Source organism: Leucoraja erinacea, chromosome 1 (genome assembly GCF_028641065.1).
Source record: "Leucoraja erinacea ecotype New England chromosome 1, Leri_hhj_1, whole genome shotgun sequence".
Classification (NCBI taxonomy): Eukaryota; Metazoa; Chordata; class Chondrichthyes; order Rajiformes; family Rajidae; genus Leucoraja; species Leucoraja erinaceus.
In genome coordinates, this window is record NC_073377.1 from 69,991,518 (window position 1) to 70,006,580 (window position 15,063).

Consider the following 15,063-nt stretch of genomic DNA (forward strand, 5'->3'; position numbering starts at 1 on the left):
ACATACCATTCGCTTTTTTCACTGCCTGCTGCACCTGCATGCCTACTTTCAATTCTAGAGTCTATTCTATTCTATTCAATTCTAGAGTCTATTGAGCAGGCTAGGATATCTATTCTAGAGTCCTAGCCTGCTCAACCTCTGCCTGTAGCTCAGACCCTCAATCCCTGGCAACAACCACATAAATCTTCTCTGCACCCTTTCCAAAGTGACGACATCTTTCCTATAACATGATGACCAAAACTGAACACAGTACTCAGGTCTGAGCTGGATCTTACCAAGTAAATGGCTGAAACAAGATTTTGGCTGATTTGCTTGAGGTTTTTTGCTGGAAGTTTTAATGAGAAATTGGGCTCTGTACCCTAAGTTTCGAGGCCACTGCCCACATCCCTTGCTCTGTTTTTTGTTTCAGACTTACCAAGACTGAGCGCAACACTCCTGTGATAAGCTTCAAAATCCTGCATTGTCCACATCACTGAAGCGTGAACAAGCCTGAACTCTGTTCTCCACAAGTGATTTAATTTGTCTTCACTAACCATCTCTCAATACTTTCTGACATGTCCAAAATGTTCTAATTGCAACCGGACCTACCATTACCTCAGATTTGTATTCAGATTTGTCTCAGTTTCTCACCCTATATCTCATCAGTAGCAGTGCTGGGTGAGACAACCAAAAATACACTGTTGTAATTGCTTTACAGAAACGTTCCACTTGGACAGGTCTTTATTGAGATAATGCTCACCTATAAATCCTATCCCTCGAAGAACAAAGTAGGAAATTTGTTACATCTATTCTAGAGATTCCCATTTCCACTGGTCTACAGGGTTGAATTTGGCATCTAGAATTGGATCCTTCATCAGGCCCATCTTTCATGTGGCATACTAAGATTAGACAGTGCAATCGTGTGGCTGTTAAGCTATTGCCTGACAGTGCCAAAGATCAGGTTCGACCCTGACCTCAGGTGCCGTCTCTGTGCCGTTTGCATGTTTTCCTTGTAACCACAGGGGTTTCCTCCGGATGCTCCGGTTTCCTCCCACATTCCACATACAGGTTTGTAGGTTAATTGGCCTCTGAAAATTGCCCCTAGTGTTTAAGGAGTGGATGAGAAAGTGAGATAACATAGAACTAATGTCTATGGGTGATTAATGGTTGTCAGGGTAATTGAGTAATAAGCCAATGGGCCAATTTTCACGCTGTATCTCTAAAACTAAAAAGCTGTTATTGTCAGATACGCAGGTGACCAATGCCTTACCTGACTTTGAAAAGGGTGATGCTGAAAATGAATATAAAGTGTGAAAAAAAATGTGATTCCTTCCCCTTAAAAGGCATGTCAAAGGATTTTTTACCTTTCAAATTGCGTCCATTGATACCTATTCCTTGTCTTCAAAATGGAAGATTGTTGGCTCATGTCAGTTGCTTTCTTATAGTGAATGCAGCGCCGGAGACCTGGGTTTGATCCCGACTACGGGTGCTGTCCGTATGGAGTTTGTGCATTCTCCCCGTGACCTGCGTGGGTTTTTCCGAGATCTTCGGTTTCTTCCCACACTCCAAATACATAGTAGTTTGTAAGTTAATTGACTTGGTAAAAAATGTAAATTGTCCCTAGTGGGTGTAGGAACAATGTTGATCCTCGATAGCGGGGATCGCTGGTCGGCGCGGACCCAATGGGCCGAAGGACCTGTTTCCACGCTGTATCTCTAAACTAAATAAAACTAAACATTTTGTGATTATGCTTTATCATAGCATAACAAAGTATATTTGTCTCTGATTTTTTTGTAGAACATATCATGGTATTATGTTTTCTTCAGAATAAAGCAGCATATCCATATGAAGAAGAGTCCCGACCCGAAACAACACCCATCCGTTTTCTCCAGAGATGTTGCCTGAGCCGCTGAGTTACTCCAGAACTTAATGTATATATTTAACTTTATTCTTTGATCCAACTACATCTGATAATCTTTTCCACTGGAAGAGGAAAGCTTACAAATTGAAAACCTAGTTATACATGAGATTGAACTGGTTCATCTAAGGGTGATTAGAAAAATGCATCAGAAAGCAATGGACACATTTTTACTTAATTTGTTACATTGACATTATTTCACACGTTATTTAGTGATTACTTTTCAGCTTTAGAGGAAGCAAAAGCTAGTGGTCTCGGCTGCTCTGTTTCTTTCTTCCAAAGTTACCAAAGCCTTTACACTCTTACTGAAAATGAAAGTCACCTAGATTTTAACCTGATCTGATCAAATACATTTAATGCCTTGTTACACTGTCATGTTGCTGGCAGCAACTTTAATGCTCTCTTTCTTGTTCAGACAGATGCTTTACAATGAGCTGAGCTAGCCATTAATTACTGCACCATATCAGATCACATTCCACTTAATCACATCAATTCTGCAGTTATCCTTTAATTATCAATTGTCTTGCTGGCTTACTTTGACGATTTCAGATGCAGCAGAAGGGAAAAAATTCCTGTTACGTCAGTAATCAAATTCAATTTGGATATATTGATCTGAATTAACTTCAACCAATTTCACATTTATACAGCACGTTGTCTCGGATCTATGGTGCATTGAATGCTATCAAATTGCGTTTTAACTCACAATTATTGCTTGATAGCAGAAACTTGACTGGGAATGGAACTCAACCAATACTTTGTGTTTCCCTGTTACACATGCCCAATTGTCCCTCTCTCTGATTGTCCCATCCCATTCTAAACATAGAAACATAGAAATTAGGTGCAGGAGTAGGCCATTCGGCCCTTCGAGCCTGCACCGCCATTCAATATGATCATGGCTGATCATCCAACTCAGTATCCCGTACCTGCCTTCTCTCCATACCCCCTGATCCCCTTAGCCACAAGGGCCACATCTAACTCCCTCTTAAATATAGCCAATTAACTGGCCTCAACTACCCTCTGTGGCAGAGAGTTCCAGAGATTCACCACTCTCTGTGTGAAAAATGTTCTTCTCATCACGGTTTTAAAGGATTTCCCCCTTATCCTTAAGCTGTGACAGGAATTCCAATAGACTGTAGATCTATGTTCTCATTGGCAAGGTAATGTAGGATTCAGTTTCATTGGATGTATATCTGGTTTCTACTTTAATACAAATCTCCGCTCAGAATAAGAAGTGGGGGAATAGGAGAACAATTATCTACAATAATTATAGGCAGCATGGAGTAAATAAGGTGCTTGAGGAGTATAAAGAATGTAAAAAGAATCTTAAGAAAGAAATTAGAAAAGCTAAAAGAAGATATGAGGTTGCTTTGGCAAGTAAGGTAAAAGTAAATCCGAAGGGTTTCTACCGCTATATTAATAGCAAAAGGATAACGAGGGATAAAATTGGTCCATTAGAGAGTCAGAGTGGACAACTATCTGCAGAGCCAAAAGAGATGGGGGAGATATTGAACAGATTCTTTTCTTCGGTATTCACCAAGGAGAAGGATATTGAATTATGTGAGGTAAGGGAAACAAGTAGAGTAGCTATGGAAACTATGAGGATCAAAGAAGAGGAAGTACTGACACTTTTGAGAAATATAAAAGTGGATAAGTCTCCAGGTCCAGACAGGATATTCCCTAGGACATTGAGGGAAGTTAGTGTAGAAATAGCAGGGGCTATGGCAGAAATATTTCAAATGTCATTAGAAACGGGAATAGTGCCGGAGGATTGGCGTACTGCGCATGTTGTTCCGTTGTTTAAAAAGGGGTCTAAGAGTAAACCTAGCAATTATAGACCTGTTAGTTTGACATTAGTGGTGGGCAAATTAATAGAAAGAATACTTAGAGATAATATATATAAGCATCTGGATAAACAGGGTCTGATTAGGAACAGTCAACATTGATTTGTGCCTGGAAGGTCATGTTTAACTAATCTTCTTGAATTTTTTGAAGATGTTACTCGGGAAATTGATGAGGGTAAAGCAGTGGATGTTGTGTATATGGACTTCAGTAAGGCCTTTGACAAGGTTCCTCATGGAAGGTTGGTTAAGAACGTTCAATGGTTGGGTATTAATGGTGGAGTAGCAAGATGGATTCAACAGTGGCTGAATGGGAGATGCCAGAGAGTAATGGTGGATGGTTGTTTGTCAGGTTGGAGGCCAGTGACGAGTGGGGTGCCACAGGGATCTGTGTTGGGTCCACTGTTATTTGTCATGTACATCAATGATCTGGATGATGGTGTGGTAAATTGGATTAGTAAGTATGCAGATGATACTAAGATAGGTGGGGTTGCGGGTAATGAAGTAGAGTTTCAAAGTCTACAGAGAGATTTATGCCAGTTGGAAGAGTGGGCTGAAAGATGGCAGATGGAGTTTAATGCTGATAAGTGTGAGGTGCTACATCTTGGCAGGACAAATCAAAATGGGACGTACATGGTAAATGGTAGGGAATTGAAGAATGTAGGTGAACAGAGGGATCTGGGAATAACTGTGCACAGTTCCCTGAAAATGGAATCTCATGTAGATAGGGTGGTAAAGAAAGCTTTTGGTGTGCTGGCCTTTATAAATCAGAGCATTGAGTATAGAAGTTGGGATGTAATGTTAAAATTGTACAAGTATTCTTTAACAACAATGGAAATGAGTTTTACGCCAATGTTGGGTGCAGTCTACCAAACAACCCCTCACCAGTATCCCACTTTTATTTGTGTTGGAAGGAACTGCCGATGCTGATTTACATGGAAGAAGGGTTTCGACCCAAACCATCACCTATGACTTTTCACCAGAGACACTGCTTGACCCGCAGTTATACCAACATTTTGTGTCCACCTCTCTCTATCATTTGCTAGGCTTTGCTTCACACCCACCTCTCTACCTTATCCTCCTATTCCCCTATACCTATGTCATACTGTCGTACTGTCTGCCCTATTCCCCAATATCCGTGTTTCTCTGTACTCCTGTCTGCCCCATATCCCTGTTCTCCATGTTCCCCCCTCCTATGTTAACCATATAACCATATAACATATAACAATTACAGCACGGAAACAGGCCATCTCGACCCTTCTAGTCCGTGCCGAACACATAATCTCCCCCCCTAGTCCCATATACCTGCGCTCAGACCATAACCCTCCATTCCCTTCCCATCCAAATAACTATCCAATTTATTTTTAAATGATAAAAACGAACCTGCCTCCACCACCTTCACTGGAAGCTCATTCCACACAGCTACCACTCTCTGAGTAAAGAAGTTCCCCCTCATGTTACCCCTAAACTTCAGTCCCTTAATTCTCAAGTCATGTCCCCTTGTTTGAATCTTCCCTACTCTCAGTCGGAAAAGCTTTTCCACGTCAACTCTGTCTATCATAGAAACATAGAAACATAGAAATTAGGTGCAGGAGTAGGCCATTCGGCCCTTCGAGCCTGCACCGCCATTCAATATGATCATGGCTGATCATCCAACTCAGTATCCCGTACCTGCCTTATCTCCATACCCCCTGATCCCCTTAGCCACAAGGGCCACATCTAACTCCCTCTTAAATATAGCCAATGAACTGGCCTCAACTACCCTCTGTGGCAGAGAGTTCCAGAGATTCACCACTCTCTGTGTGAAAAAAGTTCTTCTCATCTCGGTTTTAAAGGATTTCCCCCTTATCCTTAAGCTGTGACCCCTTGTCCTGGACTTCCCTAACATCGGGAACAATCTTCCTGCATCTAGCCTGTCCAACCCCTTAAGAATTTTGTAAGTTTCTATAAGATCCTCTCTCAATCTCCTAAATTCTAGAGAGTATAAACCAAGTCTATCCAGTCTTTCTTCATAAGACAGTCCTGACATCCCAGGAATCAGTCTGGTGAACCGTCTCTGCACTCCCTCTATGGCAACAATGTCCTTCCTCAGATTTGGAGACCAAAACTGCACGCAATACTCCAGGTGTGGTCTCACCAAGACCCTGTACAACTGCAGCAGAACCTCCCTGCTCCTACACTCAAATCATTTTGCAATGAAAGCTAACATACCATTCGCTTTCTTTACTGCCTGCTGCACCTGCATGCCTACCTTCAATGACTGGTGTACCATGACACCCAGGTCTCGCTGCATCTCCCCCTTTCCCAATCGGCCACCATTTAACAAAGTAATCCAGTCTTGACTATTTTTTTCATCTTCACTTACCTAAAGAAGCTTTTACTATCCTGCTTTATATTCTTGGCTAGTTTACAGGGACCAAACGAGTCCCACTTGGTCTAGTTTCATATGAAAACAGAAAATGCTGGGATAATTCGGGTCAGGCAGCATTTGTGAAAAGAGAAACAGTTAACGTTTCTTTCCCCCAAATGTTACCTGACGAGTTTTTCCAGCATTTGAAATTTTTTAATGTGATTCCACTTATCCAGCATTTTTTGTTTCTATTTTGTATTGACAGCGCTTACATTTTTAAAATTCTCTTTTTATTTCATGCTGTAGTATTTGAATTATCAGCACGTACTTTGTCGATATCTGTGATATCGACAAATCGAACCAAAGTAATCCAGTTTTAAATAATCAGGGCGAGGAAAGCGACACTGCAAAGATAAAACAAAATATTGATTACAACTGTAGACACAGAATGCTGGAATAACTCAGCGGGTCGGACAGCATCTCTGGAGAATAGGAATGATTTACCTATTTCTAAACGTCCTAAACGTCACCAATTCCTTTCCTCCAGAGATGGTGCCTGGCCGCTGAATTATCCCAGCACTTTGTGTCTCTTTGATATAAACCAGCATTTGCAGTTCTTTCCTACACGTTGATTAAAATTGGTTCCCGTGGCACTGCAACAGATCAGAACAAGGGACGTTTTTCATGTATTATAATAAACAATTGTTGCCTTGGCAGTTTAAACGTGCATGTTTGAATTTCCTAATTTCGCCTCTTTAAGTACTATATTGTTTCTCCCATTCCCACTTTTCGGTTTCTTTCCCCACATCACGCAATCTGTTGATATATCAGTTCCAATCCGGTGTTATTCTCAACCCGTACGCTAAGAAGCGCTCCAGTGCAGCCTCAGGCGAGTCACTCGCTGTTTTTGCTCTCGCCTGTGTGGGGATGGGCTTTGCATCCATCCACATTCCCCTGGCGCCCAAGTGGGACTAAGCCCGTGCACAACCAATAGTCACAAACCCAAGGCTGTTCCTCTCATGGCATGTCATGCTAGTCGATATAATTGCTTTGCATGGCTCCTTGATGAATTACTTCTGAATCGCAATAACACCGACGGACTCGCTAATTAACCCACGTTATGCCTCCAATCTCACTATTTCTCAAATATTTGCAAATGAACATTTTTAGCAGTCATTTTATTTTGGACTTTGGTAAATGCACTGTTTTATAGTTAACTACAGCTTAATTTTAAAACCTATTGAGCAATTTAGACTATACTGCTGGAATAACGCCGCTCAATTTCCTCATCCATACATGCACGTTACCTTTGTATCTGAAAGAAGAAGATTATACACATTCGGACATCAATGTTGCTGGTTCGAAATATGCCTTAAACGTGGATAATGTGACGGTGTGCGTTTTTACAGAATTGACAAAGAGCTAGCAATAACATCGTGGGACGGTGACTTTGCCCGTAACGTTGCCCATTTCCTTCGCTCCATAGATGCTGCATCACCCGCTGAGTTTCTCCAGCTTTTTTGTGTACCTTCGATTTTCCAGCATCTGTAGTTCCTTCTTAAAAACATCGTTTAATCGTTCTGTACAGAGACTCGAATTTACACTCATATATACAATTGACAGATAAAACAAATGCAATTTCCATTTCAGCCAGTATATTGTATGTTATATTTACACTCAATGGACCTCCACCACGCCATTTAAAACATTTAGTAGTCCCAGTAAGTTTTCCCCGTTTTATTTGATCATATAGTTTAAACCTATATTAATATTCACAAAGCTTAAATCTTAAAAAAAAACTAATACAAAATATAAATTGTATCTAACAATATAAAGTTCCCTATTAAATCCCTACTAAATGTGTTAGACACAATATGCTGGAGTAACTTAGTGGGACAGGCAGCATCTCTGGAGAGAAGGAATATGTGACGTTTCCGGTCGAGACCCTTCTTATAAATGGTCTTATAAATGGGTCTCGACCCGAAACGTCACCTATTCCTTATCTCCGGAGATGCTGCCTGTCCCGCTGAGTTACTCCAGCATTTTGTGTTTATCTTCTTATAAATGTGATTTTCGGCGCCGTAAACGCGTAGAGTTCTGCTCTAAAATCGCTCTATTACTGCCGGCGATTAGAGAAAACTGCGCCCTTTCGTGTTGTTCAATCGACACAACAGGAGCGGTCGGGGTAGTTTTAAGTTGGGAGGAGCCATGCCGGGTATGCAAGTAGATCTTAGGGTTATAAAAGCGCACCTTTGGAAAGTTGTTTGAAAATATGTAAAGAGTTAATGGTGTGGGGCAGGCGCCGTGTGTTTAGCGCGGAGCCCAGCAGCGGCGAGGCTGGTGTTGTGGAGTCTGAGACCATGTCTTGGCGAGGAGTTGCTTGCAGCCGGCGTGACGTCAGGGAGCTTCCCCAGACTCCTGTATAACGTTGCCGGGAGTTGGTGGCGGCTTTTCTCCAGCGCACACACACACTCACACACACACACACATACATACACATACACACACATACATGCACACAGTCTACCCCGCCCTGCCCGCGCCTTCAGGTGGTGCCGCCGACTGAGCGATGCGCAGAGCGGTGGCCGCGGGCTGAGCTCGGTGCAACAGACAGCCTGCCCGACATTCAGTCAGTCCCCGGACCCAAGGGTTGGTCGGAGCCATGGCTGTCCGCGACAGCATCCTGCCCATCAGCGAGATGTCGGCCGCCCCCTTCCCCGAGGTGGTGGAGCTGAACGTGGGAGGACAGGTGTATGTGACCAAGCACCACACACTGGTCAGTGTGTCCGACTCGCTGCTGGCTCACCTCTTCTCCAAGAACAGCGTCCAGGTGCTTCCCCGGGACAACAGGGGCCGGTATTTCTTGGACCGGGACGGTTTCCTCTTCAGGTACATCCTGGACTATCTGCGGGACAAGCAGCTGGTGCTTCCCGACCACTTCCCGGAGAAGGAGAGGCTGCTGAGGGAAGCGGAGCACTTCCAGCTGGGGGAACTGACCAGGGTTCTGGCCCCCAAGGTGATGGTCAAGCAGGGCTCGGTGGCCGAGGATGCGGCGCAAAGCGACGCGGAGGAGAACTCGCAGGGCAGCGAGATGGTGCCCAAGGGCGGGACGTCCGACAAGAAGACTGGCTTCATCACCATCGGCTACCGGGGCTCCTACACCCTGGTGCGGGACAGCCAGGCCGACGCCAAGTTCCGCAGGGTGGCCAGAATCATGGTGTGCGGACGCATCGCGCTGGCCAAGGAGGTTTTTGGCGACACCCTGAACGAGAGCCGGGACCCCGATCGGCCCCCTGAGAAGTACACGTCCAGGTTTTACCTGAAGTTCACTTACCTGGAGCAAGCTTTCGACCGGCTGTCCGAGGCAGGATTCCACATGGTGGCCTGTAACTCCACGGGCACGGCCACCTTCATCAACCAGTACAGAGATGACAAGATGTGGAGCAGCTACACCGAGTACATCTTCTTCCGTGAGTTGCAACCCTTTTACTCCACCTTTACTTGATCGTCATTGCCGGTTTTAATGTGTTATTTTGCATAGCTCTTATCCATTTGTTCTATGTACCTTTTCATATCACTCGTTTCCCTCTTCCCTGACTCTCAGTCTGAGGAAGGGTCCCGACCGGAAATGTCACGTAGTTCTTCTCTCCAGAGAAACTGCCTTCAATTTAAACCCGCATCTGCAGTTCTTTCCTACACATGATACCAAGTGAAACTAATCTCCTCTGCCTGCATATAATCCCATCCACCTCCCTCCACCCCCTGTATCTAAAAGCATCTTAAACGCCACTATCGTATCTGCTTCCACCACTGCCCCCGGCAACCTGTTCCAAGTACCCTCTGTGTGACAAATAACTTGCCGCTGCACGACTTCTTTAAACTTTGTCACGTTCACCTTAAAGCTATGCCTCTAGGCTTTGGCATTTCGACTGGGAAAAGGGTTCAGACTTTCTGCAGGTTTCCCCATCCATTTAACGGGCACCAAGACCGACTCACAGAACAGCCTCATCAGGTCGAAGTTAATGCTGGAGCGCAGCGATTTATATTTTGTCCATAACGCTCCGTGACTGACCTCCGAAACACATTTCCGACACTTGTGTGGTCCAGGCACAGTGTAAGTTATCGGCATCAGTTCTCGTTCACTTGGGTTTCGAGCTCATTCTATAATTCAGGCAAACAATCTCGGCAACGCGTCGCTCCGCACCACTTCACTGTAGAATTAAACGATATTTCGTTATCCGAGACGTGAGAAAGTTTCTTTGGAAATTTGTGCAGCCCCGGTGGTAGCAGAAAGGGGCCGCGGGTCGCAAGACAGGAGCGACAACTGGAATCTACTCACTTGCATCTACTATCGAAAAAGACACACAGTTACGGAGTCCGGACCGTTCTTCAGACACGACCAGACCCGAAAGGTCACCTATCCGTGTTCTTCAGAGATCTTGCCTGACCCGCTGAGTTATGCCCCTGTCCCACTTAGAAAACCTGAACGGAAACCTCTGGAGACTTTGCGCCCCACCCAAGTTTCCGTGCGGTTCCCGGAGGTTTTTGTCAGTCTCCCTACCTGCTTCCACTACCTGTAACCTCCGGCAACCACCTGCAACCTCCGGGAACCGCATGGAAACCTTGGGTGGGGCGCAAAGTCTCCAGAGGTTTCCGTTCAGGTTTCCTTTGGGCCAGGGGCATTACTCCACCCACTTAGTGTGTTTTTTTTTGGTAAACCAGCATTTGCCGTTTCTTGTAGTTGCTTCTATGATTGCTCTTGCTAGTTGAGGACACATTTTGCAAGTTTACAAATCATGTTATAATCGCGATGTACTTCGGTTGTATGCAGAATCTCAATTATTTCTGAAATAATTCATCTCCAAGCAATGTATTCACTCTCTTCCTGAAGCACGGGATTTACCTCTGGAGCAACCAACTCTTCCCAGAGCAGTTTGGAACTCCTGAACCCACCGATTTGATCTGTTTCCTCCTAAATACGAATTTTCAGGGCAGTGAGGAAACTGAGAAAGATCAGCAGGTGGTAAATCTTTGAAAGGGTTTCGATATACATCTGGGATACAACAAACTACAGGTGCTGGAAACCTGCAAAACACAAAGTGTTGTAGGAAATCAGCGGGTCAGGCAGCATCCATCAGTGGAGGGAACGGATAGGCGATGTTTCGGTCGGGACTGGGTCTGAAGAAGTGTTGTTTAGAGAAGTGCTGGTTAGAGAGAATTTCTGTTAGTTGGAACACAATTGATCCTCTGAGTGAAAGCTCCAGGGACAATGCGCGGACCCTCGGGATATCGGGGAATCAAAGGATCATTGCTAATGGACCGCGTATCTTTTCCAGAATATCCCATTCTAACTGGGGAACCCTAATTTAAAAAAAAAACACAAAGTGCTGGAAATACTAGGCAGGTTCGTGGGATCTCTCTGGACACATTTTCCTACCAGCCGGTTAACGCGACTGTCACGTAATTTTAATGTGTTAGTTTCTTATTAGACTTAATCTCATTTTTTATACGAGGCGACACGGATGATTTATAAATGCTGCCCACCAACCGCATATGATAAATGCGCTCCTAATAGCATTGGATTACTTGCTGATGATCATAAAAGCAGCTGCCAAGTCGCTTCCAAACATCTGTGCAATTCCAAACCAGCAACCTTCCTTTTCATGCCGCGCTTTCATTTGCACCTGACATATTGGAGGACAAGGCGCTAGAGATTCAGTGGGGCCTGGCGAGTACCAGAAGTTTGAGACAAGAGACCCCGCCACTTTTGTTTCACACACTGTGCTTAGATTAGCACGAGGAATACATTTCTCGCTTAGATTAGCACGAGGAAGAAATTTAAGTTAACATGCTACAAAAAAAAAATATGCAGATGATGAAAAGAGGAAGGGAAAAACAGGAGCGGTATTTGTGGAGAGAGAAAACAGTTAAGTGCATCTTAAGTGCATCTATGCAGCGATTGTAGAGGGACCCATATTGCCCTCACTCGTTCTTCTCTATTTTATATTATATGGTTAGCATTGTACGGGATCACTTGTTCTCTCCTCGAATTACCATCCAAAGAGCTTGTCCAACACACTCTTTCTTCGCCTCCTCACAACTACACCGTGAAAGCATCTCGCTTTATTAGCCACATCTCATTATAAACCCTCTTCATCTTTGTTTTTTTTTTTCTTTTTTACACTTTTACACTTTGACACGTGGCATGGGACAGATCGAACTACTTCAGATTCTTATCCTTACTTTTTGATTAATCTAGCTATTTCAACATTGGAGGAGTTTTGCACAATCTACTTCGTCTTTCACCTTTAGCTGTTTTTAAGTGTTGGTTTTAATAGAAGTAACTACAGCAGTTGAGGAAATATGATTCCTGTTTGTGATTTTTTTAAATGTTAAGTTTAGTCTGAAAAAGAGTCTTGAACTTCAACGTTTTCAGTCCATTCCCTCCTCAAATGCAGCCTGACCCCTTCCAGCACTTTGTGTTCTGTTTATCTGGAACATTATTCCTGGTGGCCCCTTCGGAGGAACCAAATACCTGTCTTGTTTTATTTATTCCACCACACAGATCATGACATACAACCATTTCAAATTATAATGTTTTTTAAAATGTGTATTGCACATTCAGGTTAGTAATTCTATCAGCTGTTCATGTTCAAATTGTAATTATTGCAATCCTGGTTTTCATGTTAGATCTACTTCTGAATTCCACGCAATATCTTTTGTTTATTATAATTAATGTAATTTAGAACTGCTAAGTAAACTCTGGTGTATAAATAGTTGTATATTGTATAAGCCTATCACAACTGTATGCATTAATTTAACCACACTTAAAATAGCACTGAATGAAATATGTTTATATTTCATTCAGTGCTGTATGTGAATAGTTCTAGTCATAGAGACATGCAGCATGGAAACAGGCCCATCAGCCCACTGTATCCACACCAATATTCAACTAATCCCACCCAAATCCCATTTTATTCTCCACAAATTCCCATCAAATTCTACCACTCACTTGCACACCACGGACAACTTACAATTAACCTAAAATAGACACAAAATGTCGTGAGTAACTCAGCGGGACAGGCAGCATCTTGGTTTAGAAGGAATGGGTGACGTTTCTCCAGCCGTTACTCCAGCAATTTGTGTCTATTTTTGGTGTGAACCAGCATCTGCAGTTCCTTCCTGACCAATTACCAACCTAGCTGAAAATGTTTAGGATGTGGGAGGAAACCAGACACCCAGAGGAAATAAATCGCATCTCCATCAAGGTAAGAGACTGTAAAAAAGTTCCCCCCCCCCCCCCCTAAAAACACTAAAAACATACATTTAACACATAATAAAAACAACAACAAAGAAGGAAGGGACCCGGTGTATATGTATCATGTAAGAGATATTCAAAATTAGTAAATTACAGCTTCAACATCTTAAACTGGTGCAAACATCAAGGAACTATACTCAAAATCTTAATGTAGAAACAAGATACTGCATAAGATTGGGTAGTACACAAAAGGATACAGCTGGAGTAAATCAACAGGTCAGGCAGCATCTCTGTAGAACATGGATAGGTGATGTTTCGGGTCTTGCATTCTCCAGAGTTACTGCCTGACCTGCAAAGTTACTTTCGAACTTTGTGTCCTCAACATCTTAATGTTGAAATGCCTGCTTTTAGATTTAGGTGGAATCACTAAACACAGCTCTATTGTTTGTAATTTGCAAAAGTAATATTGATTTAGATTGATTTAGAAGAGCTATAGAATCAGAGTGCCCTATAGCATGGAAACAGGCCCTTTGGCCAAACTCAAGATGCCCCGCAACAAAGCTTGTCCCATTTACCCGCATTTGGCCCACATTCCTCTAAACATTATCTATGTAAAAGTAGATGAGAATAAGCTGAAGCAATTGAGAGTAAAGAATGGCGTCCTTGCAAGTGGTAGGGTGGGAGGTGGTGTAGTCAAGGTATCTGTGGGTGTCAGTGATAGTCTGGCCTCTGTGATGGGGACAGAGAGATCAAGAAAGGAGAAAGTGAGGTCAGAGATAGTCCAAGTGGATTTGAGAGAGGTTTAGTAGTAAAGTCGATAAAAATCAACATGTTCTGCATCAGGCAGCCTTGATGTGCAGTAGTGAAAAAATGGGGAATGGTACCAGAGTTCATTTGGAACTAGGACTGTTCAGTGTAACCAACAAATAGGACACGCATGAATGCCTGTAGCTTCACATGGCTTGAAATAAGTGAGAGGAGTCAAAAGAGAAGTTGTTAAGAGTGAAGAAGAGAATGAGGGGGCCAGGTGGAGAAGAATGTTAGATGAAGGGAACTGTTTGGTCTCTGTTCAAAGAGGAACTGGAGAGTCCTAAAGAGGGAATGGAGGTGTGAAGGAAATGGACATCTATCTATAGTACTAAAAGTCTGATCTGGACCAGTCCCTGTTGTTCTGTATATTGATTTTAGAAAAAAAATGCTACGACGTTTGGCTGTAATTTTTGGCCATCTTACTCAGAGCCCCCCTCCGCTGCAAAGGACAAGAGGATTTTCCCCATCGATTAAAAATAAAAGAGTTATTACTGTTTAACAAATGTTGAGATTCTCTTTCCTGAAGGCCACGCCCCTTCCAGAGGGACCATAAAACCCGGAAGTGTTGAGTACCTCAGTCAGTCTCTGCAAGATGGGGGAGCAAGAGGGTCACGTCTCTCATTCTGAGCTGTGAATAACACTGAACACATGTCTACTAAACTGTGAGTGGTTTTACTGACCTGTCAGTGCCCTTAATGTAGTTTGAAAATATAGTTTGGAAATGCTAAAGCAGTGTTGCCTTTGGTTTGGAAATGCTAAAGCAGTGTTGCCTTTGGTTTGGAAATGCTAAAGCTGTGTTGCCTTTGGTTTGGAAATGCTAAAGCTGTGTTGCCTTTGGTTTGGAAATGCTAAAGCTGTGTTGCATTTTGTTTGGAAATGCTAAAGCTGTGTTGCCTAATTAAAGTTGCAT

At 43.3% G+C, this 15,063-nt stretch overlaps 1 protein-coding gene across 2 annotated transcripts in view; it reads left to right on the forward strand.

Annotated features, from left to right (window-relative positions):
- Window positions 1-8,411: 8,411 nt before the first annotated feature.
- Window positions 8,412-15,063, forward strand: part of LOC129698025 (BTB/POZ domain-containing protein KCTD8-like) — a 278,743-nt gene continuing 272,091 nt past the window's right edge. The window contains exon 1 of one of the 2 annotated variants that reach the window (XM_055636866.1): window positions 8,412-9,555. In XM_055636866.1, the coding sequence (XP_055492841.1) occupies window positions 8,748-9,555 (808 nt within the window). In that variant the 5' untranslated portion in view covers window positions 8,412-8,747. The remainder of the gene's footprint in view (window positions 9,556-15,063) is intronic. The other variant, XM_055636857.1, reaches the window with a different exon arrangement.